At 42.4% G+C, this 27,357-nt stretch overlaps 1 protein-coding gene and 1 long non-coding RNA gene across 2 annotated transcripts in view; both read left to right on the top strand.

The window, feature by feature from the left end:
* LOC308662277 overlaps nt 1–27,357 on the top strand; it is a 907,910-nt gene that overhangs the window by 781,857 nt on the left and 98,696 nt on the right. The window lies entirely within an intron of this gene.
* LOC308661289 (maestro heat-like repeat family member 5) lies at nt 12,145–19,736 on the top strand (the record flags this gene model as incomplete). The annotated part of the gene is made up of 6 exons (XM_081316205.1): nt 12,145–12,266; nt 12,815–12,919; nt 13,942–14,077; nt 15,789–15,880; nt 17,877–18,029; nt 19,641–19,736. The coding sequence occupies exons 1-6, from the start codon at nt 12,198–12,200 to the stop codon at nt 19,734–19,736; spliced, it is 651 nt and encodes a 216-aa protein (XP_081172331.1). The 5' UTR covers nt 12,145–12,197.

Below are 27,357 nucleotides of genomic sequence, written 5' to 3'. Positions count from 1 at the left end.
GTAAGTACAATATTTTAATGTCCTGTGCGTGTCATGGTATGTGTGAACATCTATCCTCTTACAAAAGAGAGACTTCCATTTGAGGAGTTATCAGGTACCGAGCCAGTGATAGATAAAATGGAAGAAAAGGGGTTGAATTTTCCCATTAGCATTTAGAACCATGAACTAAGCAACAGAAGTTGGCAGCTCAATTGGCTATTATTGTATAATGGCTGTCCTCTGCCAGAATGTAAACAATATCAATCAAGTGATTTGAAATTGCTCAATCCATTCTCTCTTACTGCAGTGGTAACATGAATAGTAAGAACATTCTTCCTACAGACATTGCTTACTTGCAGCAAAATCAACAAAATCTTGTGTTCCGTGGAAAAATGTCACTGATTAATTAAATAAGACTAAGTGGATGATTCTGCATAAATATTTATTTTTTTATTTTAATTCCATTTATATCCCGCCCTTCTCCGAAGACTCAGGGCGGCTTACAAGCTTAGCAGTAGCCTTCATTCTATGTATATGCCTGCTTATTAGGGCTTTCACACACCCCCGCAAGCGGCATTATTACAAAGTCAGCTTAATTGCCCCCAACAATCTGGGTCCTCATTTTACCTACCTCGGAAGGATGGAAGGCTGAGTCAACCTTGAGCCTGGTGGGATGCGAACCTGCACTAATTGCAGGCAGCTGGTGTTACTTAAGGAGGCATTAGCCCACTGCTCCACCAAGGCTCTAGAATAAGGGAATTGCTCCCTCTAGGCAGCCAAAAATCAATCAAATTCTAGATGGCAGCAAAGAATTAGCATTTCTTCATAGTCATCTAGCCGTCACATTGAGATTTGCAGCCCAGATATGACATTGAGAAAGTTGCCACCTCTTCTTGTATCAAAACAGATTGCAGCTTTTTCCCCCTGAATCATTAAATGACAATGAGGTATGAAATTTTGGAAGGTGGGAGGTGGCATTTCAGTCCAGAACTAACAATACTATTTAAAAGTCCTCGTGTATTTATTTCACCTGGTCACTTGTTAAATCCAATCCCATTTCACAACAGCAAGCCTGGGTCACAAATAAAGTTCAAAGGTCCATAAAAACAAGCCACTAGCAGTCACAAAAGGCATAATAATACATATATGGAATGGCAACCCGGGTAACCCCAACACTTCCCATCACAATTGTAGCATAAGAATCCATCTCATATATCGGGTGTCAAACTGCCGGCCCACAGGCCAGATGCATCACGTGGAAGGCCCGCCCACCCCAGTTCCAGCAAGGGGAAAAAAGTCACGATACATTGCAACACATTACGTGACGCAGCGAGTTTGACACCCCTGTCATACATCATTAATAAGTCACTATTCCAAAAGGATAGATTCTAGCAAAGCAAGTTCTTAAAACGAAATGAAATTTTATTTCCTCTGAAATAAAATGATTGAATCAAACCCCCCAGTGCTTGCAACTGACATGAACTCAGTTACTGACGGCATTAACTGCTGGAGAAGAAACGGTGTTTTGGAGCAGAGAGTAGAAAGGATAAATTGGAGAATGTTTGCCTGAGAGAAACAGAGGTTCTCTAATAAACTGCAATACACAAGCTGCCTGTGAAAGGTTGAGATAGTTCAGGGTGCTCTTAGCCTGTCCAAGATGACATTGCTAAAACCTCCATTTCTCCTTGTCTGCTTCAGGCTAGAACGGCTTCGGATCCTCATTCAAAACAGGAATGCCAATGTGGGAGCCCCAGAAGAGGGGAACAACTGCAAACTAGACCGACGGCCAGCCACTTCTTCAGGTCCTGCCGCTGAAGGCGGCCAGCGCATGGGAAGCCCCCAGAGGTCACCAGCGAGAGGCCTCGAGAAATCGCCAACAAGATCCAGGGCGTTTCACTTTTGTCGAGCAAACAGGGACAATTCTATCAGCAACGGGGAAAAAGTTAGAACATTCTGGACCTGCTGCAGCAATTGTAAAATCAGTCCCCAGGGTTTCAAACCACCGGCAGAGAAGCAGCAAACCAAGCCGTGTTCCAAAAGTGAACGGATGGAAAATTATTCCAAACAAGCCCATAACTCGTTCGCGATTAGCCTCGCCACAGAGAGCACAAATACGAAGCGATCTGATACCACAAGTAAGGGGAGCCTAAGTTGTAAGGGGGAAAGCGAGGAGTAGGTAAAGGGAGGCCAAGCCATAAGGGGGAGAGCAGGCAGCTGAACCCAAAGCTCATTTGGAAAAATCAAGCCAATGCTAAGTTTTATTTTTTTATTTTTATTTTCCATTTATATCCCGCCCTTCTCCGAAGACTCAGGGCGGCTTACAAGCTTAGCAGTAGCCTTCATTCTATGTATATGCCTGCTTATTAGGGCTTTCGCCCCCCCCAAGCGGCATTATTACAAAGTCAGCTTAATTGCCCCCAACAATCTGGGTCCTCATTTTACCTTCCTCGGAAGGATGGAAGGCTGAGTCAACCTTGAGCCTGGTGGGATGCGAACCTGCACTAATTGCAGGCAGCTGGTGTTACTTAAGGAGGCATTAGCCCACTGCTCCACCAAGGCTCTTTTCCCAATTTCTAATGGCTTGAGGAATTGGAATGTTAGGGACCCCCTCTGAGAACGGGGTGGGTGGCACATCACTAGCCAGAGAGTTAGCAGATGTTGAGGCAGGGATAAAAACAGGCCCACTGCATGTTATATTGTCTTGGGGCATCCTTGGTGCTCTGGACATCACCAGCACTGACGATGTTACCTAGTTTGGGTAATGAAACATTTATTTATTATTTATTTATTAATTCGGTTTATATACCGCCCTACTCCCAAAGGACTCAGGGCGGTTTACAAGGCAAAATTTAAAAACAATACAATATAAAATTAAAATTAAATTAAATTAAGTCTAGCCGCAAAAAATTAAAATCACAATTTAAAAACATTAAAACCCCTCAGTCCAGACCAGATAGCTCAAAGAGCCAGGTTTTTAGGTCCCGGCGAAATGAACGAAGGTCGGGGGCAGTCCGGAGTTCCGTTGGCAGTTGATTCTATAGGGCAGGCGCACCCACACAGAATGCCCTCCCCCTGGGGATCGCCCATTGGCAATCCTTGACTAGCGGTACCCTGAGGAGGCCCTCCCTGTGGGAGTGCACAGGACGATGGGAAATTGACGCTGGCAGCAGGTGCTCCCTTAGATAATCCGGGCCCATGCCATTTAGGGCTTTATAGGTCATCACCAGCACCTTGAATCTCACCCGGAGGGCAACTGGAAGCCAATGCAGCTTGCGGAGAAGAGGTGTTACATGGGAGTATCAGGAGACTCCCATCACAACTCGCGCGGCTGCATTCTGCACCAGCTGAAGCCTCCAAGTGGTCCTCAGGGGCAGCCCCATGTAGAGAGCATTGCAGTACAAGAAAACATCTACAAGAAAGCGCAGAGAGCACCAAGGACCTTTCATTTCAACCTTGCATGACAGATATTCTCCTCCATCAGTATATTGTCTTCTTTAAAAAAAAAAGTTAGCGTCTACCAGAATGTCTATGGAGATTCTCAGTCATGCAGGTCATGGTTGTCCCAAAGATGCTTTTTCGAGAGGCAACTGGACTTTCTTGTTTTTTTTCTTCGAAGATGTTTCGCTTCTTATCCAAGAAGCTTCTTCGTCTCTGACTGGATTGATATTGGAAGGATTGATATTCCTTGCAGACCGCTGGTCACTTGCATTCTTTTAGAGAGTCGTTGAGGCCACTTGGAAGTTTATCTGTGTCCTTGGGATCACCTGAGTAGTGCAAATGGGTGTGGAGCCTTCTTGGAACTGCTGAAAGGACTGTGTGGTAGACTGGAGAAAGATGATGTCGTATCCCCTCCCCCTGTTGAGACAGGGTTGTTCAATTTTGACACAGATGGCCTCTTTGACCCCTCTTTCAAACCGGAAGTCCTCTCTGTCCAAAATGTGGACTTTTGCTGTCTTCAAAAGAGTGGCCTTTGTCGTTTAAATGCAGATGGACTGCTGAATCTTGTCCTGATGGGTTTGTTCTCCTATGTTGTGCCATGCGTTTATGAAGTGGTGGCTTGGTTTCCCCAATGTACAGACCTGCACATGTTTCACTGCATTGTACTGCATATATCACATTGCTCAGTTTGTGTGTGGGTGTTTTATCCTTGGGGTGGACAAGCTTCTGCCTTAGTGTATTCATGGGTTCAAAGTGTGTATGAACCTTGTATTGGCTGGAGATCCTCCCGAGCTTTTCAGATAATTCCTGAAGTGTATGGAATGACAACATTGCTTCGTTTATTGTTCTGTTATGGAGGAGCTCCCGGTGGGTCTTTTTTGGGATTTGAGGAAGGCCTGTTGGGATAGCCACATGTTCCGAAGGCTTCCTTGATGTGTTTCAGTTCTTTTTCTTTCCCATCTTTCCTGGTAGGCAAGCCTTCAGCTCAGTGGTGTAGGGCTCTGATAATTCCCATTTTGTGCTCCAGTGGGGGGGTGAGAATCAAAGTGCAAATACTGATATATAATATTTACATCAAAATTAAATATTGAGGGACAATGCCATTAACAAGCCATAATACTATCCTCTACCCTGGAGAAGCCACTGCATGCATATGTGAACTCCCCCAAATCCACAAAGAGGAAACTCCACTCAGACCAATTGTCAGCAGCATCAACATTGTCATCTACAACATGGCAAAACATCTAAATCACCTTACTAGCTCCTCTAGTTGGCAACACCACCATCACATCAGCACTTCACCAGCATGGTTTAGAAACTAAAACTGGACCCGGATGAAACCATGGTTTCCTATGATGTGACTTCCCTCTTCACCTGCATTCCAACAACTGAAGCTGTTGCAATGAAGAAACAACTGCTACAAGGCAGCACCTTAGGTGACAGAACCAATCTCAGCCCAGACCGCATATGTGTCGTGCTGCATCTCTGCCTGACCTCTACCTATTTTAAATACAATGTAGGTTTCTACAGACAAAAACACAGCTGTGCCATGGGTTCACCTGTGTCCAATCTCTATATGGAAGAGGTAGAAATCAACGCCCTAAATTCCTTGACAGGATTCCACCCGTTCATCAGCATAGGTGCCTGGACGATACCTGGGTCAAAAATCAAAACAAGAAATTGGAAGCATTCACCAAACCTACCAACTGTGTAGACAGATACATCAAATCCACGCGGGAAGATGTTAAAGAAAATAGTCCAGCCTTCCTGAACTGTGCAGTACACATTAAGGAAGACAGAAGCCTTAACACTGAAGTTTTCAGAAAACCTACACACAGAGACCAATATTTACATTGTGATTCTCACCACCCACTGGACCACAAAATGGGAGTTATCAGGACCCTACACCAATGAGCTGAAGGCCTGCCTACCAGCAAAGATGGGAAAGAAAAAGAACTAAAACATATCAAGGAAGCCCTCAGAATGTGTCGCTATCCCAACTGGGCCTTCATCAAATTGTAATGACCAGCTGTCTGTCTGCAAGGAATATAAATCCTTCCATTCCCCACCATCCAGACAGAGCTGAAGAAGCTTCTTGGATGAAAAGTGAAATGTCTTTAAAGAAAAACAAAAAAGTCCAGTTGCCTCTTGAAAAAGCACCTTTGGGTGTCTACCAGAAGTTAACCAACTTCTCCCAATGTCATAGCGAAACAAATGGCATAACCATTTAAAGAGAGGAAGGGTAAGAACATGTCTTGATGAGAAGGCTAAGTTTTTATTTTTCAAATGCCACCATTTCCTTGCTGAGACATTGCCCCAGTCTCTTGGTGCATCTTTCCCACAGTTTCAACAGTAGACACCGTGGATTCCACATGCCTGTCCTTCGTATCGGCTGAATCGGAGCCACCCAACAACATGTTGGATGTGGAAGCCATTATGACCCTCATGGAATATGCCCACAGGCACAACAAGGTATAGCTTCTGTATTGCTCCTGAAGGAAGCAACCAAGAGACATCTTTCACTTAGCATTTGAATAAGTAGCGGATTTATATGATGTATAATTAGCTTGTAGTTATTTTATTAAGAGTTAAAGTGCGGTATAGGTATCATTTGAAAAAGGATGCCAACCTTGATCAATGGCAGAAGGGTATTAACAAATTTATTTGGGCGGGGAAAAAACCAAGAGTTAAATTTAAGATTTTACAAGATGCTAGGGAAAAAGGGGGACTCAAGGCGCCGAATTTGAAATTGTATTATGATGCGGTTGCCTTGACGTGGGTTAGTGATTGGCTTAATTTAACTAACAAGAGAATACTTCATCTTGAGGGATGGGATTTGGTATATGGATGGCATGCATATTTGCTTTACGATAAGAAGGTGGACAGGGCTTTTAAATCCCATATTCTTAGAAGTGCTTTATTGCGTGTCTGGAAAAAGTATTATTATAAGTTAAATTATAAAATACCGATTTGGGGAATTCCTGGACACGCGATAGAGGGCGTATCTATGGGAGTGAGTATGGATATGGTTTCTTATAAGGAACTACTTAGATTGCAAGGGACTGATTGGCAACTTAAATCATTAGAGGAGTTAAGACAAGAAAACATAAGTTACTCTTGGTTTCAATATACCCAATTGAAAGTTAGGTGGAAGTCAGATCAAAAGGTTGGCATCACAATTACAGATCAAAATTTAGTAAAACAAATTAGAGATTTAAATTGTGCACATATAAAGAGGATATATAATGCTTTAATTGAATTGGATTCGGAAACGGAACTGGTTAAAGACTGTATGATAAAGTGGTCACAAAATATTCAGGAACCAATTTCGTTGGACACCTGGGAGATAATTTGGGTTAGAAATGTTAAATTTACTCAGGCTCAAAATTTAAGAGAAAATTTTTATAAAATGTTTTATAGATGGCATCTGGATCCCAAGAAGTTGTCCAACATGTATCCTAATTTACAGTCTAAATGTTGGAGATGTGGTAGTTTAGAAGCTACCTATTTTCACATGTGGTGGACTTGTAGAAATATAAAAGCTTTTTGGATCAAAATTTGGTGGAACATTCAAAAGATTTTTAAGAGAAAAATAAAGTTTTCTCCGCAATTGTTTTTATTGGGTATTGTTGTAGATTGTGATGTTAAAGAAACTAACTTGATGTTGAACATGATAACAGCAGCACGGTTACTGGTGGGACAATATTGGAAGAAGGATAGTTTGCCCACTATAGAAGAATGGGTGTTTAAAGTTTCGAATCTTGCAGAAATGTCTAAGATTTCTGCTTATTTGAAAGATCATTCACAGGAAAGATATATTTCAGTTTTGAGGAGATGGATAAATTATATTCAGAACAAATATGGGACTAAAAAGTTCCATTTAGCTTATGAGTAGATTTTAGTGGGATATTGTAATTGGTACTTTGTTTGTAGTTATGTTAAAGGGGAGTTAAAGCACATTATGAATTTGGTTAATTGTATATTATGCATAATTTTTATTTAGAATATGATTATTGTAACTATAATCCTGTATTTAACTCTGGGAAGTGGGGGGGAAGTGGGTGGGTTTGGGGTGGGAGGGATTTGGGGATATATTGTAAAATTTTGTTTTTGTAAAACTCTTTAATAAAAAAAGAGTTAAAGTGCGGTAGAATTTAATATCTTATTGTTGTTTGCATATTTTAGATTATGTTTGTTTGTATTTTTATACCCTGTATTTAGCTCTGGGAAGTTGGGGAGGGGGGAGGGGAGGGGAGGGGAGAGTTGGGGAGGTTTGGGGAGAGAGGAGGGGGAGGGGAGGGGTTTTGTATTCAAAAATGTACTGTAAAACTTTTCAATTAAAAAAAAAGAGAGACATCTTTAATCTAAAAAAATCTTACAGCTACATATGCTGTAGCTGTCACTTGGCTTCCAAGTGTAACCTGAGTTACTAGTTAAAGTTACTAGTCCAAATATGGTTTGGAATCTGGATATCTGTGAGACTGTCTGCTCCAGGTAGATTCTACCTGTCCAATCTGGTTTAAGACAGAAGATATATTATGAGATCCTGTCCAGAAAGAGAAACGATGGAGGGGCTTTCTGTAGAATGATCCCTTTTTGGGGGAATAGCTCCTCCTCCCCCTGTCTCGCCCAAAGCTAAGATGGACTCTTCCCGGATGCTATTTGGAGAACTGGTTAAAAGGCTTTGCTTTTCCACAAGACTTGGGGTGGAGTGTATTTATGATGTTTTTCTTAGTAAAGGAGAAAAGGATGCTATATAAATGCTAGTTACTTGGGGGATTTATTCATGTGCTAATTGTATCTGTGTGACATTACACAAACATAAACAAATGCACTTTAAAACAAACTAGAATTGAAATTACATAGAAGGCAAATCAATTAATTTCCCCAGTCCAATCAGTGTCAATTTTAATTAAATATCTTCCATTAATAACTATGTTCTCATTAGGCTTCTTTTTCTTATCTCATGATCCATATTCTTAGTTTTTTTCTGTATTCAGCATACTTTTCCCTATCCTAAAAGTAGAGTTTTGATGGCATAAACATCTGTATATATATAGTAGTTACCACGAATATTATCCCAGACAAATAAAGAAATGGATCCCTCTCCCAAAACACATTAAGCACTAGATATCTAATGTGAAAGGGAAGACTCAGCCACCCTCTTTTCTTTTCTATGTGGGAAAATTTAATATTATATTCCACATTAGAAGGGGGAAAAAAGATTCATCAGCATCAGGGATGTCTAACCTTGGCAACTGTAAGACCAATGGACTTCAACTCCCAGAATTCCTTAGCCAGCCAGTTGAAATCCAAAAGTCTTAAAGTTGCCAAAATTGGACACCCCTGCTCTACATGAGGTAAGCTTCATTTTTTTTCCTGTGGTAACTTCCCCTCCCTACACAATCGGGTACCAAAAGAAATGGCCAAATGTTCTTTCTTTATTTATTTATTTAATCTTCAATCTGAAACATCTCTGGATGGAAGTTTCAGACACTTTTTGTGAATGTTTAGCCACAAGTAAATTAAAGAGCCAATGAAAAGCCCCATTCTCTCAAAAGCCTTCTTTTCCTTTTGTGCTACTTTTTAGATTGAAAGCCTGAGGACAGAGCAGGGGTCTTCAAACTTGGCCCATTTATGACTTGTGGACTTCAACTCCCAGAATTCCTCAGCTAGGCATGCTGGCTGAGGAATTCTGGGAGTTGAAGTCCACAAGTCATAAAAGGGCCAAGTTTGAAGGCCCTCTGGGATAGAGCCTACTTTGGTCTTTGATTCATTTGTCAGCCTGCATACTATTTTTTTTAAAAAAGTAATTATCCCAATGATTAATGACAATTAGTGAAATGATACCTGTATTAATAACTCTAATTATTAACAATTACAGCAGTTCCTGGATAACCACGAAGAAAATATTGGTTTCCTCCGTGCCATTTCTGCAAGTTGCGTGGCTGCACAAAAATGTGGCCAAGACACACTGGATCTTCCATATACAAAAGATCAGTTGACTGAGGCACTAGTGGTGAGTGACAGCCAAATCCAACCAGACCCACCGAATCGCAGAAAGTAAGCTTTGGGTTTTCAAGGCAGAATTAACAGGGTTTAGCAGGCCTTGTTTGCAGAATTCAGATGTGTGCCACCAAATTGAGATCTGAGAGAAACAGCTGAAGATTCCCTGGCTGTTCTAATCAAGGAACAGTGGAAGTAAACAGAAGAGAAAAATGGAGGCAACCCATTAGCTGTAAACCATGGCAAGGTTCTTGGACCGGTGTGCCTTTGGCAAAATAGGATCCAAGCTGGCATGGTAGATTAATAACTATTTATGCGTAAGTAAAAAAAAAAGGTCTTTACAGATACAAGGCGAGGGACACCTTAAAAGGGAAATAATCACTTTATACACAGTTCAAACATATGAGTGTTCTTCAATTGGCTTGATGACTTCATTCGAGTCATCAAGCTTCTCGTGAGCATGTTCAGTAGCTATATACTGTATATATATACCATGGAACAGTTCATAGCATCCCATGATAATCTTACCACGATGTTGTTAATGCCTAATTGCATAGACAGGAGGGGTGTTTGCCATATTATGATGAGTTTTTAGGTTATTAAAGTTCAGCTTTTTGCACAGACTTTGCATCTGGCTGGTCTGAACCGATTTTTATCAAAATCCATGTTCCACATGGGGAATTTGCTTAGAAACATTAATCAAAAGAGCTCCTTGTTACTGAAAACTATTTCTCAAAGAGGGCCCCTTTGCCTGCTCTCATCATTTCCCCTTCTGATGCTAAAGGGCAAAAGTAAATGAGCTCCTTTCGCCTCAAACCAGGCCACAAGACTATCCGCGGACAAGAAGCCTGACTGAGCAAATACACCTTGACATTTTTCCTCCGTCTCTTTCAGATGGTGATGGAGACATTGCCCAGCCATTCAGTCCCCTCTTTCGTTCTCTCCTGTTCTATGCTTGCTGTCTACAACCTGAGGTAGCTGCTATCTACCAAAAAATTACCTTTGGGCTGATTCTACAGCTGGGGGCTTGTTTCTTTATAAAGCCAAGTGGTAGCTCCAGTTAGCAGCATTTGTGATCCTCTTCATTTTAGGAACAAACTTGGTTGCTCAATGTCAGACATACATATTCCACTGCACGCTGTTCTTCTCTTCAGTACTGCCTATAGACCAGTGATGGCAAACCTTTTAGAGACCGAGTGCCCAAAAACTGTCCTGCCCCCTGGCTTGCCCCTACCCCACCCCCTGGCCCACAAGCTCTTCCCCTACTCCGCCTCCCAGCCCACCTGCCCCGCTCCAGCCCTGCCCCATCTGCCCGCAGGGCCACCCACCACGGACCACCGCAGAGCGCCCAGACGCTGCAGCGCCATGGCAGCTACACCCTCTGCCTGCGCCCCGCAGCATCATCTGTGCACAATGGGGTGTGAGGGCGGAGTCTTGTCCCTGTTGCCCAGCTGCCATGTGCTTGGCTGTGCTGGCTGAGGAATTCTGGGAGTTGAAGTTCACAAGTCATAAAAGGGCCAGGTTTGAGGACCCCTGCCTTACAATGATTCCCCTTCCTTTCCATTTCATATCCTGATCTAGCTCTTGCTCTACCAACAACAGGCACGCACATATGGAAGGGGGGTGTTATCTATTATTTCTATTAAATAAGGCATATGGACCCTGTTTCCCATTGCATAACCTGTGCTTTCTCTCTTTATTTTACCAGCAAAATGAAGCCCCCTCTTGCTTCTGAGCTAGAAACAGGTATTCTGCGATTGGCTCTCCATGGTATATTCAGCATGGAAACACAAACAACCGACATTCATAGTGTGGTAATTTGGGATTAAACTTTGCTGGTCTGGGGGCAAATATGTTGTGCTTTTTAAAGTTGTCACTGAATGATGTCTGATACTGAGGATAGTAAGAGAGTAGTAGATGCTATCTTCTTTTCCTAAGTTCACATATTTTATCCAAGCATGTATTTATGTGCGTGGAATCGTGTGTGCATAAAACACACAAACCAATGGACAATAATATTTCATGTATCCAATGAAATTGTTGTGATTCTGTGCCAGCCTGTGATCCCGGCAGCTGAGTCCAGGGAATCAGAGGAGGAAGAGGAGGTGGGGCTTGGGGAGCCATCAGAGTCGGAGGAAGGCTCTGATGAGTTACCAGACTTACAAAATGAGGAAGAACCTGGCCCCTTCACTTGTGGTCAAGCTGAAAGCCAGCTGGGCTGGGAGGCGGAGTCAGACTCAGAGGAAGCACAGCTGGAAGACCTCAGTGACACTCAGAAACGTAGACAGGTCACACGAGTAAATCAAAGGGAGGCAATGGGGCGACTTCAGGGGAGAAGGAGAAAGCAGTGAGAAGCCACACATTGGGGGCTGCGTAACAAAAAGGGAATATGTGGGCAGGGCTGGTTGCTGGAGGCAACCCTTTGCAAAGAACTTCTGTGTCAAGAGATGATGGTCTGTTTATTTTACCAATGAGTTATTTCCTGTTGGCTCCTGCTCTGTTTTGTTTGTGGACAAGGTCTGTAACTTCAATAAAAGGGGTTTATTTATCCAGTCTACTGCTAAATTAGGGGTTGCCTTGTGAAGTAACAAAGACGTAGTAGGCTGGGACAGAACAGAAATGAGATGCATAAGTCCATGAGAACTTACGCCACAATAAATTTACTTCTCTTGAGATAGCTGGTTTATAATGAAGTTAGAAAATTCCATCGTGAGAGGACAGCCTGCAAAATTTTCTTCCCTTTACAGGCACTCTACAGATCATCCTTCGATACCATGGATATTATGCTGAAGGGCCTGCTCTCCGAGACACCTACCATCAACCATCTCCTATTTATATTAGAGGTGAGAGGCTAAAGAGAAGATGGCGGTGGGGTTCTCTTGAGGTTAGTATGAGAGGGAGAGGTTGAAATGGAACTTAATGTATCTTAACACGTACAACCTGGAGCCTGTACTTTTCTTCAGGGTCCCTGAAATTTCTTCAGTGACCTCTAGATATTTAAAGGGGCAGGTCACTATTTCCAATATATTGTTTTAGAGTTGCAAACAAATTCTCAGGAATGAAAAAGATACCTCAAGTCTTTTCACCTCATAAACCCTCAACAAGCCCACCCCTTATTTTGGGCTGTTTTTCCCCTACTTTAAAGGTTTCAATTGTCCCACCTTTGAATTTTGATCCTGTCCACTTTTGACATTGCAGCATCACTGGCCTAATCTAAAGCAGTCAGTAACCAGTAGCAAAATTAAAAATAAAAATAAATGTTCAAAATCAAGAAATGGAGCAATAAGTAATAAGACTCTTGGGTGGCCATAAATATCAATAAAAATTGAATATTTGCTGGATGAAAACAGGATAAACCAATCTTTTTCTGACTTCCAACTTCCTTCCACAGCACGTCAATTTCTGGATTCGTTCACAAGACCCTCAAGAGAGGTTCAGAGCCATTAATTGCAGCATCTCCTTGCTTCGCCATGTTAACGAGCAATCAAATTTTGAGGTAGGTGATGACCGCAGTTGATTTGGACTTTGAAATACTAAGCATATTAAAAGAATGCACCCATCAGCTTTTTCCTGCTTGTGAAACTTTGACCCACACTAAACTTAAAACTCACAGGGAACTTCCCTTTTGAGAAAAAAAAATAGTTTTCCCATTGGATTACATGTAGGAAAAGAAAAGCCACAAGTTGAAAGGTTTTTCTATGGCATTAAGAGATCATATCAGTCAGGAGTTTTAAGAGTTGAAATTCAACCCTTACGACGTCCACCAGTTTGAGGGAAGCTGTTCTATGTAGTGTTGCAGTGTTCCAAGAAGATTATAACTGACGATAGACCTCTTCATAATTTTCTTTTGTCTACTTCTCCACTGGATGCTTGTTAACATTCCAAACTGAATAATTCCTTTGAAATGTTTTTTATTATTATTATTGGAGGCATACCTAATACTCCTGTCCCTTCTTTTCTCCATAGCAACCTCATGAAGTAGGTTAGATTGAGGGAAAGTAACTGCCCAAAGTCACCAGTTGGCTTTCAGGCCTAAGGACTCACGTTCTCCTGAATTCTAAGCCAACACCTATACTATACCAATCTGATTCTCTTTCTTAAACTAGATCTCTTTTCCAGACTGAGCAATGAATTGCTTTGCATTGCCACTCTTGAAGGGAATCAATGTTTTCTGTCGCATCTGCACAATCGTACACAAGTACAGTGAAAGCTTGCAAGATTTTGGTGCTGTTGTGCAAGACCTTGGGAGTTTTTACTTTTTTTCAAGATGTAAGTGATGGGGTAGAGGGTGGATTTCGGGCTATTTAGGTCTTACAGCCATCATCCCTTCCAAAATGCAGTATCTTTTCAGATAGTTTCTTATTCCAGAAATCAAGAGGGCTACTTCACGCACGTGCAGAGGTCCTTCCTTAGCTGAAGATCACTTAGAGATTTATTTATTTTTTAAATGAAATGAAGAGCTAACACAAAATGTGAAGAAAAGACCCCTTCTCGTTTCCTTCCTTTCTTCCTCCCTAGAAATCTGGGGAACTATCTGGTTTGGGACACCAGGTAGCACAATTTGCAGTTTGCATCACAGATTCAGTGGAAGAGGTGAGCTACCAAGCCAGAGACGCCATTAGCTGCCTTTACCAGCTCCTCCTGAATCACATGGGTAAGTGAAGCCTGGTTAGGAGCCAATGAGCCATCCCCAAGAGCTCAGCTACTGTATACCTTCTTTAAAATCTGTCTCACCCCAGGACAGCAGAAACTCCCAAGCTGGGAGGGAGGAGAATGAAAAACTTTCAAGAGGCGCACGAGGATGCGAAACCTCTAAAGAAATCACAGGATCTAAAAAAAACAAAAACAAAACACTGAACGATACCATGACGATCTAATGGACTGGGAAAATCAGTTGAGGTGTATGTGTGGCGGGGGAGGGGGGGCTGATGAAAAGGAAGAAAAGAAAGGCTACCAATCCTGGTGAGGTACAGCTGGAAAACCAGGGCTGGGCCAAGGGGGAGGAATAGGAAATCCCACAGCAGACTGCAGGGAAGATGGTGGCGGAGATCTCCTGCCTGTTTTTCCCCCCACACCTTTTAAACAGTGGGTGGATTTAGCACATATCCTGAAAGGGGAGGCAAGGGGAGGTATAGGATAACGATGGAAAAATTGGGAGTGACAGTGGTGAGTAATGCTAGGAATTTTACTCCAGCAACAGCTGAAGGGCCACAGTCTGACTGTCCCTCTTGCAGAGCATTTTTCAAAGCCTGTTGTCAAGTTTCCAACGCATGGGCTTTTCAAGTGACTCTGAGGCGTTGTTTACAGTACCTTAAAAGTCCTTTATTAGCCTAATACACCGGCAAATGCTTGCTCGAAGGAAGCTGGAATCTGAAATCTCCGCCCCTTGCACAATATAATTAAACACAATTCTCCACCTTTCTAATTTTGTCATTAATCATATTCTCCAATTAATTTAAAGAATCAGCTTCCCTTCCGTTAGAAGAACCACCAAAGTCTTATCTTCTTTAGAGAGACAAATGGCCTTCAGAGTGCATTCCTACTCTTCCCTCCCACCAATTTTAAACTAAAACAATACACAAGTCTTAAAGCAATACACAAGTTTAACATATGAAATAGCTACTTCTTCATCTCATGTCAAGCAATAACATTCAATGTTAGCAGCCTTGACACCTGTGTTTCTAGAGACTGCAGGACTAGCTGTCGATCATCTGAACTCGAGTGGCCCAGTCTTTTCTGAAATCTATGTGAGGAGAGAGGACAAATGTTTCTCGTCTCCCCATAGCTGCATTTTTAGAAACTCTGATGCTAATGCTGAAACTGAGTTCATCTCTCACACACTCTCCTCCTTGGTTCTCTTTTGTGTTTTTGGCTTTATTTGTTGTACAGGTCCCAGACAGCAAACATCCTATGGTAGCACTTACAGTACTTCGTATCTTTCATACTGTATTCATTTTTCTTCCAGAAAAGTGACTCAGTTAGCAAAAAAAAATAAAAAATAAAATCAGCAGCCAAAAGGAAAGCTGCCCTGGTGTAGTATCATTTGTCTTCCTTTTTATTTATTTATTTATTTAAAAATGAAGCCTCCTCTGGACGTCGGGCCTTACTTTTACATAAATAAGAAATGGGATATATTCCTCCCCCCCCCCCATGACCCACTTGCAGAATTGTTTCTCGAGTCTGGCTTCATATGACAGCCAGAATTAGATGGAAATGTTTCAGAGACGTGTCCCCTTGGAAGAAAATTTCAGTTCCAAGTCCAGGCGTGATACAAAAAGGTCCAGAAAGCTAGCCCGTTATACAATTGCGAAGGCTCATCCTGCAGGGTGAAATGGGAATTAGGCCTCTGGTGTCTCCTTTTTCAGGACTGAGCACAACAGAGGCGGGAGAATTGTGGTGCCAGGAAACAGAAGACAAGAAGATGTTGGCTTATCTTGATGCCTGCAGGGTGGGTGAGGTAAGACCAGCTTTCTTTGATGATGTGAAATATCCCAATAGGCCAAGAACAATCATGCACATCCTTTGTATAAGAGCAATCCTGCTACTCATTAATCTGCCTTATATAGGTTTGTCTATGGGGGTCTTCTCAATAACACATTGTGAGAAGCAGCCTAGAAGCATGGTATGTATGTATGTATGTATGTATGTATGTATGTATGTATGTATGTATGTATTTACTTACTTACTTACTTACTTACTTATTTATTTATTTATTTATTTATTTATTTATTTATTGAATTTGTATACCGCCCTATTCCCGTAGGACTCAGGGCGGTTTACAGGGCAGTTAAAACCATAAAATACAAAAATTAAAATAAATTAAAACAATTAATTAAATTCAAGCCCCAAGTAAATCTAAAACCCAATTAAAATTAAAAACCCCTCAGTCTGGGCCAAACAGCTCGAAGAGCCAAGTTTTCAGGTCCCGGCGAAATGAGCGAAGGTCGGGGGCAGTCCTAAGTTCCGTAGGTAGTTGGTTCCATAGGGCAGGCGCACCCACAGAGAACGGCCTTCCCCTGAGAATAACCCGTCATTATTCATTAACCGGCGGTACCCTGAGAAGGCCCTCCCTGTGGGAGCGCACAGGACGATGGGAAGATGATGCCGGCAGCAGGTGTTCCCTTAGATAGTCCGGACCCAAGCCATTCCCCCCCCCAAAATACCTTGCAATAAACTAACATGCCTTATGAGTTAGTAAACAGGTGCCTAACTCTCATAAGGCATGTTAGTTCATTGCAAGTATTGGGGGGTTGGGGTGTGTGTGGATACCATGCTTCTAGGTTGCTCATCAGGGCATCGCCTTTTCTGAAAAGCATAAATGTTCACTACAGGGAAACAGCTATCCTGGACAGCAATGGGGATGCCCTTTAGCCCCAATGCTTGCCTGTTCAGTCCATTTCCCAAAGCAGACATTATACTACATCTAATGATAGGGCTAGTCCTGGTGAAAGGTAGGTGCATCAGTGAAAATGTCTTTTTACTCTTTGGTAGTAGTAATGGACCATTTTGCCATGTTTATTAAGTGATGCCATCATCAATGACAGTAACCTCTGTATTCTCTGAAACATGAAAAGAATTATACTTTGATTTGAACTGGTAATATTGAAAGTATCACTTAGAGAAAGGAAACTGACTACCTTGGGTTCCCGAAATTATATTTTCCCTTTCTGGACAGAAGATATAAGATCAAAAAGATGCCCACCATCCGCTTAAAAATGTATATTGCCATCATCCAAAATAGAGAAGTTTCAGAAAGAATAATGAGGAAAAGAATATTATGGCTATCTTCATGTCTCTTCTCAACTACTTACCAAGGACACATTTTAGTTATTTATATGAATCCCGCCTTTATTATTTTTACAAACAAGCCAAGGTGATGAACAGAGAGAGAGAGAGAGAGAGAGAGAGAGAGAGAGAGAGAGAGAGAGAGAGAGAGAGAGAGAGACCGGCACAGCTGACTTTCATGGCTAAGGCAGGATTTGAACCCATCTTCTGCTTTCTAGCCTGGTGCTTTAACCATTAGAAAAAACTGGCTATAAATGTCCAGATTTGAGGATATCAGTTGACTCTGAAAAATTTGGTTTTATAGAGCAAAAAGTTTCAAATTACTTTCAGGTAGTTGGGAAAAAAATTTTTTGACATTCTCTGGTTTTAGTTGGAATTCTAAGTTATGTGGAACAGAAGCACATTCTCAGCTGTGACAGGCATCACAATTAACTCTGGGTGCTAAAACGTCATTAAACAATTACAGTTTTTAAATCATGTTATGTGGCCCACCTATGTGTGTGTGTACTGCAACCCTCAACCTTGGCCCTTGGGCGAAAGGAAGTTATATACACCTGTCCTAAATAGACAGTAGTGTTTTAAATCTCCACTGCAGCTTTTTAAAACAAACCCATTGAATAACACTCCTACCATTCTTGGATAGTAACATGACCGCTTGTTGTTTCCAGCTGTTCAGGAACATCTTCACAGAGGGTCAAAAGAGAGCTTTTCTGCAGACCTCCTTGCTGGCCATGTATGATCCCTTGATGAGGATAAGTCAGGCTGGAATCCTTCTAGTCTATTCCCTCTTGGGGAAGACAGCAGAATTAATGCGGGAATCGGTAAGCTACTTGATTTGATTTATACATGAGGAAGCCTCAGGGCCTCATTCCTCAGCCCAGTAAAAATAGGCATTGCATGAAATCACTCCTGGTGGAATAGAGAGTCTCATACGGAAGTCAAATGGTAGCATTGCAAATATTTTAGGCTCCCTAAGGAGTCACAGGCATTTACAACAAGCCAATAAAATAACCAAATCTATCTATATAAGGGCAGTACACCCAAAAGGCCAAGCAAAGTGCAACAAAACAACACTCGACTTTTTGAATTATCCAGAAATCTTAATCAGATGGAAAACTGAATGAGGGAAAGGAAGGGAAGGACTATTGGTTGATATTGAAACTAGGCAGGCATTCAGCCCCGTAAGGGGAGGCAACCTGACGCCCTCCAGATTTCTTGTGCTGTACTACAATTCTCATTAGTCAGCATGGCCAGTGGTCAAGAATTAAAGGAGTTTCAGTCTAAAACTAGAATCTTATTTTTAAGGAACTTGTAAGAGGAAACCATGAGCTATCTGATTCTGCCAATACAGAGACAGGAAGGAAGGAAGGAAGGAAGGAAGGAAGGAAGGAAGGAAGGAAGGAAGGAAGGAAGGAAGGAAGGAAGGAAGGAAGGAAGGAATTAGATGGGAAAGAAGGAAGGAAGGAAAGGAAGGAAGGAAGGAAGGAAGGAAGGAAGGAAGGAAAGCAAAGGAAGGAAGGAAAGCAAAGGAAGGAAGGAAGGAAGGAAGGAAGGAAGGAAGGAAGGAAGGAAGGAAGGAAGGAAGGAAGAAGATGGGAAGGAAGGAAAGCAAAGGAGGGAGGGAGGGAGGGAGGGAGGGAGGAAGGATCATTGAGCCTCTGCTGGACATAATGATATAGTTCCCAATAGTGCCGCTATTCCTACTAAAAATATTTTTGAAAATATAAAATTGGCTGTTACTCTCAGTCCTCAGAAAAGGGCAACCTTTCCTTTGTGCCATTATTCTCTATTATGACAAACAGAGCAAAACCAAAACCGGTCCTTTTTAAATGAGCACACCTGGAAGTAAGTACACCTATTGTACTTAAGTTTTTAAAAGAAGTGCAGATGGGAAAATTTCATAGCAATTGTAGAAAATGTTAGCAGCAATGATTCAATAATAATAATAATGAAAAAGGGCAGAGTTAAATATGCAAGAAACCTGGGGCTGGAGTGGGGCAGGACTGGAGCAAGACCAAGAGTCGCTCCTTCCGGCGTGATCTAAAAACTTATCTATTCAAACAAGCCGGCCTGGCCTGATGGATTTGGGTTTTAAAATTATTTATCTAATGTATTATGTTATTATGTTATTATGTTATGTTATTAATGTATTATGTAATGTTCTTATTTTATTGCCCTGTACACCGCCCTGAGTCCTACAGGAGAAGGGCGGTATATAAATCAAATAAATAAATAAATAAATAAATAAAACTTGACCAAAAAGCCTTGTTCCCTTGCTCTAGATACAGAGATTCTGTAGACGTATACAGAAATAGATAGGTATTATTATAGCCAATGAAGGCAAAGGGGGGAAAAGCGATGGCACCCATCCTTGCCTCACAACATCTCATCCTTTGTTTTGGGGTTGGGCTTCCGCTCCCCGCATCTTCCAGGCAGAAGACGTGGAGAAGGAGATCTACAAGCAACTTCACAAGCTTCGGATTCTCCGAGAGGTCCCTGAAGCTTTGCAAAGCTTTCTCCCAAATTAAGGTAATGCTGCTGGCCAAGCGGCAGGGCTATGGCACAAGCTTTTCAAGCAGAAGATCCCACCAAGGTCAGACGGGAAAGCTCTGGATCAACTCTTCTTTATTGGTATATTAGATCATTTTGCACTCAGTCAACAGATTTTTGAGTTAGATAACTTCTACCTTCCATTCCGTAGCTGTCCTATTTTATTACTTATCTTATGAAAAGAGAGCTGCTGTTACTTTAAAACAGGGGTCTTCAAACTTGGCCCTTTTATGTCTTGTGGACTTCAACTCCCAGAATTCCTCAGCCAGGCATGCTGGCTGAGGAATTCTGGGAGTTGAAGTCCACAAGTCATAAAAGGGCCAAGTTTGAAGACCCCTGCTTTAAAATATCCAAAATTGACGTGAGGCAAATTGAGAGCATACATCGTAAAAGATCAGTTCCTTTCATTTGTTCTCAACTGTCACTTCTATCATTTCTGAGAGTAAATCTGTAGTTGAGCTCTTGACTCTCAAGAAAAGCATTATTATTTTATTTTATTTTTGTTGGCAAGAAAGTACCTTTAAGAGAGTAGGATCTATGGACCGGTCATGAGATGTAACTATGTCTTCTGTTACCTTTGGTCAATTCTTGACCATTTGCAGTCTCTAGGAAGACCTCAGTACTTTTTAATTGTTTAATTAAAACAATTGTTTAATTGTTTTTAATTGGGTGGTTTTTTTTGTGAATTATGTAACCCAGCTTCCTTTCTTGAAGGTTGCAAAAAAAAAAACTTGTGGTTCACAATCTCTACAAGAGATTATGCATTACGTGTAATAAATTTTCATGTTCCGCTTGCTTGTTTAGTTAAAGAGAAGCAGGCTAATCAGGTGAAAGATATGTAATCCAGCAACAGTTACTAGTTCTTAGAAGCTTCTTAGTCTTTAATTGGAAGTTTCCAAGAATACCTGAATATTTATTGCAGCGATGTTACCTTCTGAGGTCTGCTGGATTGACTCTTTTTATTCTCTTCTTACTGGATAGCCTTTAATCCAACTTTTAACCCAACCTTGGCAACTTTTAAAGACTTTTGGACTTTAAATGACTGGCTAGGGAATTCAGGGAGATGAAGTCCACAGGCCTTAAAGCTGACAAAGTTGGACACCCCTGCTTTAATCCCTACCTTTAATATGAAATTGGTCCAAATAATAATGCTAATCACTAAATAATGTTGACATTTATTCTCAAAGGAGCTATTACAAGTCTTGATTTCTCATATCACTATCTGAACCAGAAATGTCATTTGGATATAGGGGCCACTGCCAGTCAATCTGGTGAAGGATGGAGATTTAATAAAAGTCGCTTTCTACCTTTCTCATTTGCCCTATCTGTGCCCCCAAGAGATGCTTATGACTACAGTTAGTCTTTCTTCAACCTCCAAACATAATTAGGACCACAACTTCCATCGCTAAGTAAGGTGGTCATTAGTGAGCCATGCCTGGTTTTATAACCTTTTTGCTATGGTTATTAAGTGAATCACACCATCACTTAAGTAAAAGGGGCTTTTCCAATATGTGTGTGTGTTTGTGCTTAGCTTGAGGTAAAGTTAGACCAATTTTGAGAGGAGGAGGAGGAGGAGGGGAAGAAGAAGGAGAAGGAGAAGGAGAAGGAGAAGGAGAAGGAGAAGGAGAAGGAGAAGGAGAAGGAGAAGGAGAAGGAGAAGGAGAGGGAGAGGGAGAGGGACAAGGAGAAGAAGAAGAAGAAGAAGAAGAAGAAGAAGAAGAAGAAGAAGAAGAAGAAGAAGAAGAAGAAGAAGAAGAAGAAGAAGAAGAAGAAGAAGAAGAAGAAGCTCTAGCCATTAAAAAAAAATCAGTTCCTATACAAATTAGGAATGGTAGCAATTGCAGTGTCAAAATATTGTGCCACAGCCTGGAGAAAGCTGGTATTCAATAATTAACCCTCAGAAAGGACATGATCATTTATTCATTTTACTAATAAGATAAAAGCAGTTTTTTCTCATAAAATCTACAGCTTCTACTAAATGCCACCTTCATATTTAACATCCGTGCAGTAACGTTTCCTATGTATAATTTACCTAACCTGAATAAGTTCCCCTTCTTTTTTTAACTAGGTGCCATACTCCTGAGGACTGAAAGCATGAAACACTTCGGAAAGAAGGACAAGAATAGTGGGAGAGAAAGATTTTCAGTCTGTTTTCAACTATTTCCTGGTGTAGTTTAACTTGTTTCCTCCTCCCATCCCTAATAGCGAGAAGTCATTTTTTTTTCTCCCGAGGAACCTTGAAGAATCTAAAGATTGCTTCCCACCTAGAACTAATTTTGTGCTGGATCACAAAGCAGCATTCCATATAACTGGCACTTCAAAGTACCAGGCACCTTATGTCTAGTTATGGTGTCACCAGGGGAGCAGAGAATGATATACACTATATTGGTGCATTGTTCAGTGACTCCAAGGGCCGCAGCCAAATTTCTTTGTATTATGATTATTGCTATTTCATTAAGCAAGCAAGGTGATTTCTGATTAAATTATTGTGTCTATTTTTGTGAAAGTTTTTGCTTATGTGAGATCTTACCCTTATCTGTAATAATAGCTGCCCTGTACTACCTTTGCCATCTTGTGCCATCTTGCACATTCAGAGCAACTCCTTATAGAAAACAAGAAGCACTCACTTAATGATGGCAATTGGAACTGGGATTTCCATTGCTAAGTAACCCGGTCATAAAGTGAGACACCACATGACCATGCCACTTAGTGACAGAAATCCCATCGCTTCCAGTTGCCCTCAATAAGCAAACCATGGTGGCACATTAAGCAAGGATGTCAGCCGGTCACCACTTGCAACCTCCTGTCAACTTCCCCATTGACTTGGCTTGTAGAAAGCCGGCAGGGAAGTTCACAAATGGCAATCACGTGACTTGCGGGATACTGCGGTGCAATTACAAGCCAGTCACTGAATGCCCGGATCATGATCACATCACTGCAGTCATACTGTGATCGCTCATAAGTACTACTATTTCAGCACTGTGGTAAGTCCAAAGAGTTACTGAGCAAGTGATTCTTAAACAAGGACCACCTGTATTATACAGCATCAAACTTCGTACTAGCCCTCCAGACTGCCAGGTTAGTTTTGATATTATGAGAGCTGAAAACCAAGATACTTAGAAGACATCATTTGGGAAAGCATGAAATAAGGAATAATTTATCATTTATTTCTTGTCATTTGTCACTCAGACAGTCATGCATCCCTTAAGTCACTAATTAGATGTTATATTCAGTGTTTCCCTGAAAATAAGACCCAGTCATATATATTTTTTTGCTCCAAAAGACGCACTAGGCCTTATTTTCGGGGAAACACGATACCAGGGTGATCAGCCCTCACCCCCCGGCGCGCACACAGGAGGCAGCGAGCGCACAGGGGCCAACGGTGTCTGGCAGCAGCTACAACCTGCACAGCGCAGCAAAGGGAGGTCTGAGCGCTGCAACCACCAGGCCAGCCTTCCAAGCAGAGGCACGGGGGGGGGGGCTGGATCACAGGAAGCTCACATGGTGGCACTGGTAGCAGATGGAGACAGAGGCACAGGGGGAGGCAGGTAATCCTGATGCGCCACACGGCTGCCTGCCCCAGCACGGCTGCGGACAAGCTGAGAGATGGTGGGACAAAGTGGGCGGCACATCGGGATTACCTGCCTCCGCCCCTGTGCCTCTGCCTCCGCCTGCATTATATTCACTAGCCCTGCCTCGTTTGTGTATGGCGAGCACCTTGTTTCTGCACCCTGCAGTGCGGGAGCGGCCGTTTTTGTGCCTTGCAGTGTGGCGGTGCCCCATTTCCGTGCCCTGTGGCACTGCAGCAGCTATTTTTGCACCTTGCAGCGCAAAGGTGCCCTGTTTTTGCACCTCACGGTGTGGTGGTGCCCATTTCTGCACTCTGCAGCGTGGTGGTAGCCCATTTTCACACCCCAAGGTCTGGTGCTGGAGTCCTGTTTTTGTGCCCCAAGGTGCAGCAGCATCTTGGTTTTGTGCCCCATGGCCACAGACCTAGTGCGAGTGGGTGTGCACGCACACATATGCACACTGGCCAGCTTGTCTTGCGGCCTGGTGGCAAGCAGGCCACAGCCCACTACCAGGTCGTGGCCCAGAGGTCGGGGACCCCTGTCCTAAAGAATGAGATGCTGGTAGAGATGTAAAGGAAGGAGGCGAGAGACGACAGCCCAATCTTCTCCTTCCTTAGCAGTGCGTAAGAGACAGATGCTTTTCCTGCTAGCTACTAATATGAGAAAAAGGGAGGACACCAAAAGCAGAAAACTCAACCAATCAGCTTAGCTATCGTGTGTTGTGCCCACATGCATGGAAAACCATCATTCAGCAGTAATTCAGAACAGAGTTAGTTGGGGCAGAACAGTGATTGGCGGAACTGGAGGAACACTGATTTCATGTGGATGTAGTATGATGATGCTTTCACTGAAAGATCTGCACTGGTTGCCAGCTGTTTATCAGGCATATTTGAAGGTGTGTTGTGGTCTGGACTAGGAACTCAAGTAAAAACAGTTGTTTTAAGAAAAGAAAACAAAAAGCAAATCAGAGCCATGGAGGTTGAGTCACAAGGGTAATTTTATAAATGGATTTTAACTTTTAATCTGTATTAATTTATTACGGGCACTGTTTAATTACTTTTTAATAATTTTTAATTTTTGTATCTTGTTTTTATGTATTGCCCTGTTCACCGCCCTGAGTCCTTCGGGAGAAGGGCGGTATACAAATTAAATTAATAATAATAATAATAATAATTTAGGATTGCTCTCATTTTTCTTTCTTTATATAAAAGGTATAGATTATCACTAGAGAAACAAGAAGTAAACAATATGCCAGCCAAGGAACTACCAGCACAGGCAAGCATGCTAACAGTGCACAATAGCCTAATCAACGAACCATCAAGAACACTCCCACCAACACTGACAGGGCAAGTCACTAGGTCCAGGATATATATAGTGGGAAGCCTCACTCCCTTCAAGCACTAATGATATTACCTAGTTTGGTAGTGAAATGCCTGCAAGAAAACAACCAAGCTCAGAGAGCACCAAGGGCCCCACAGTTTATTTAAAAATCTTAAACGCAAACTTGGAGGTGTTGGTTTAGCTATTCCATTGTTGCACACTATTCAGCTTACATTAAACTAACGAGTCAGTTTTCCCAATACACTGGTGAGCAGCAGAAATGAGTACTGTCTAAGTCTACACCAGGGATGTCAAACTCAATTTCATGGAGGGCCGCATCAGCATTGCGGTTGCCCTCAGGGGGCCGGGTGGGTATGGCCTGGGTGGGCGTGGCCTACTGGGTGGGTGTGGCCAGAGTGCGTATGGCCTACTGGGTGGGCATGGCCAGCTCTACATCGTTGGCATCAAGGGTGCCTATGGGGGCCTGGGCAGGAGTGGGACAGATCTGAGGGTCTCTGGCAGGAGGAGGGTCTCTGGGCCAGGGCCAAGGCAGTGGGGGCCGTTCCCTCACTGTTTCCAGGATGGCTTCGCGGGCCGCATGAAACCACTTTGCGGGCCGGATCTGGCCCCCGGGCCTTGTGTTTGACATGTCTGGTCTACACTGCTGTGATAGATTATTCCCCATTTCTGTGGCAGTCTCCAGACACCGTTCAAAAATAAGCAAAATGATTGAAAATTGGGGGAAAAAAGAAAACAATGTAGGAGGTCCAATGCCTCTTTCCCTTCTAACTTTGCGTAGAGATTGAATTGCAACACAAATCGATTGCTGTATTTTTGCAAGAACTGTATGGAATGGAATTCCTCCCAAGTTATCCCAAATGAAATGGCCCTGTAAAATTACCTTACCACATTCTCAAGGAAACCTTTGAATCAACTCCTGGAGACAAAAGATTCCAGGGTTTATGGCATTTCATAAATCCTTTTTACTGATAGATTGAGGAGGTATTACAAGGATGCAGTCACCCGGAAAGAGGTCATAGACGAGCAATGTGACTCCTACTTTACCAGCCAGCTGCAAAAACACAGAACTGGTTTTCTCTGCTTTTCTATTTAAATTGCTCTCTTTTCTGTTACCCTTGGCATTTATTAATATGAGCAAAGGAATTTCAGCTTCTGGCTGTTCTAAATATTTATACTCTTCAGCATTTGCCCATAGTCCATAATCAATTGCCCATGGATTATTTTTCATTGTTAGCTGAAAAGTAAGTCATAGAAAGAAATGTAAAGGTTTAAGCTCTCAGTATGGCAGAGGTCCAGCTTTGTCCTCTGAAAATGATTAGAGGCGTCTTCTTGTTAAGGCTCATGGAAAATGAAGTGGGCCCACCTTCCTCTAAAGCAGAGGTAGGGAACCCTTTTATGATTTGTGGACTTCAACTCCCAGAATTCCTGAGCCAGCATAAGTCATAAAAGAGCCATAGTTCCCCACCCTTGCTCTAAAGCAATGGGAAAATAACTAATAGCCTTATTATATAGGGCAGTGCCCCTTCATGGATTACTGCCTTGTCGTGGCGAAGGGGCTTGCGTAATTCAATGAAGCTATGAGCTATGCCGTGCAGGGCCACCCAAGACGGACAGGTCATAGCCGAGAGTTCTGACAAAACGTGATCCACTGGAGAAGGAAATGGCAACCCACTCCAGTATCTTTGCCATGAAAACCCTATGGACAGTACCAAAAGGCAAAACGATATGACGCTGGAAGATGAGCCCCTCAGGTCGGAAGGCGTCCAGTATGCTACTGGGGAAGAGCAGAGGGCTAGTACTAGTAGCGCCAGAAAGAATGAAGCGACTGGGCCAAAGCCGAAAGGACGCTCAGCTGTGGATATGTCTGGTGGTGAAAGGAAAGTCCGATGCTGTAAAGATTTTTTCTCCATAGGAACCTGGAATGTAAGATCCATGAATCAAGGAAAGCTGGACGTGGTCAAACAAGAGATGACAAGACTGAACATCGACATCTTAGGTATCAGCGAACTAAAATGGACAGGAATGGGTGAATTTAATTCAGATGACCATCAGGTATACTACTGCGGGCAAGAATCCCTCAGAAGAAATGGAGTAGCCTTCATAGTCAATAAAAGAGTAGGAAAAGCAATACTGGGATACAATCCTCAAAATGACAGAATGATCTCAGTTCGAATCCAAGGCAAACCATTCAATATCACAGTAGTCCAAGTCTATGCCCCAACCACCGGTGCTGAAGAGGACGAAATTGACCGGTTCTATGAAGCCCTACAGCACCTTATAGAACTAACACCAAAAAATGATGTCCTTATCATCATGGGGGATTGGAATGCTAAAGTAGGAAGCCAAAAGATAACCGGAATAACAGGCAAGTTTGGCCTTGGAGTACAAAATGAAGCAGGGCACAGGCTGATAGAATTTTGTCAAGAGAATACGATGGTCATAGCAAACACTCTTTTCCAACAACCCAAGAGACGGCTCTACACATGGACATCACCAGACGGTCAACACAGAAATCAGATTGACTATATGCTCTGCAGCCAAAGATGGAGAAGCTCTATACAGTCAGTAAAAACAAGACCAGGAGCTGACTGTGGCTCAGACCATGAGCTTCTTGTTGCAAAGTTTAGGCTTAAACTGAAGAAAGTAGGGAAAAGCACCAGGCCAGTCAGGTATGAATTAAATCATATCC

This window comes from Vipera berus (genome assembly GCF_964194415.1).
Source record: "Vipera berus genome assembly, chromosome: 2".
NCBI classification, from domain to species: Eukaryota; Metazoa; Chordata; class Lepidosauria; order Squamata; family Viperidae; genus Vipera; species Vipera berus.
The sequence above is the reverse complement of the archived record's forward strand: the minus strand, read 5'-3'. Positions and strand labels throughout refer to the sequence as shown.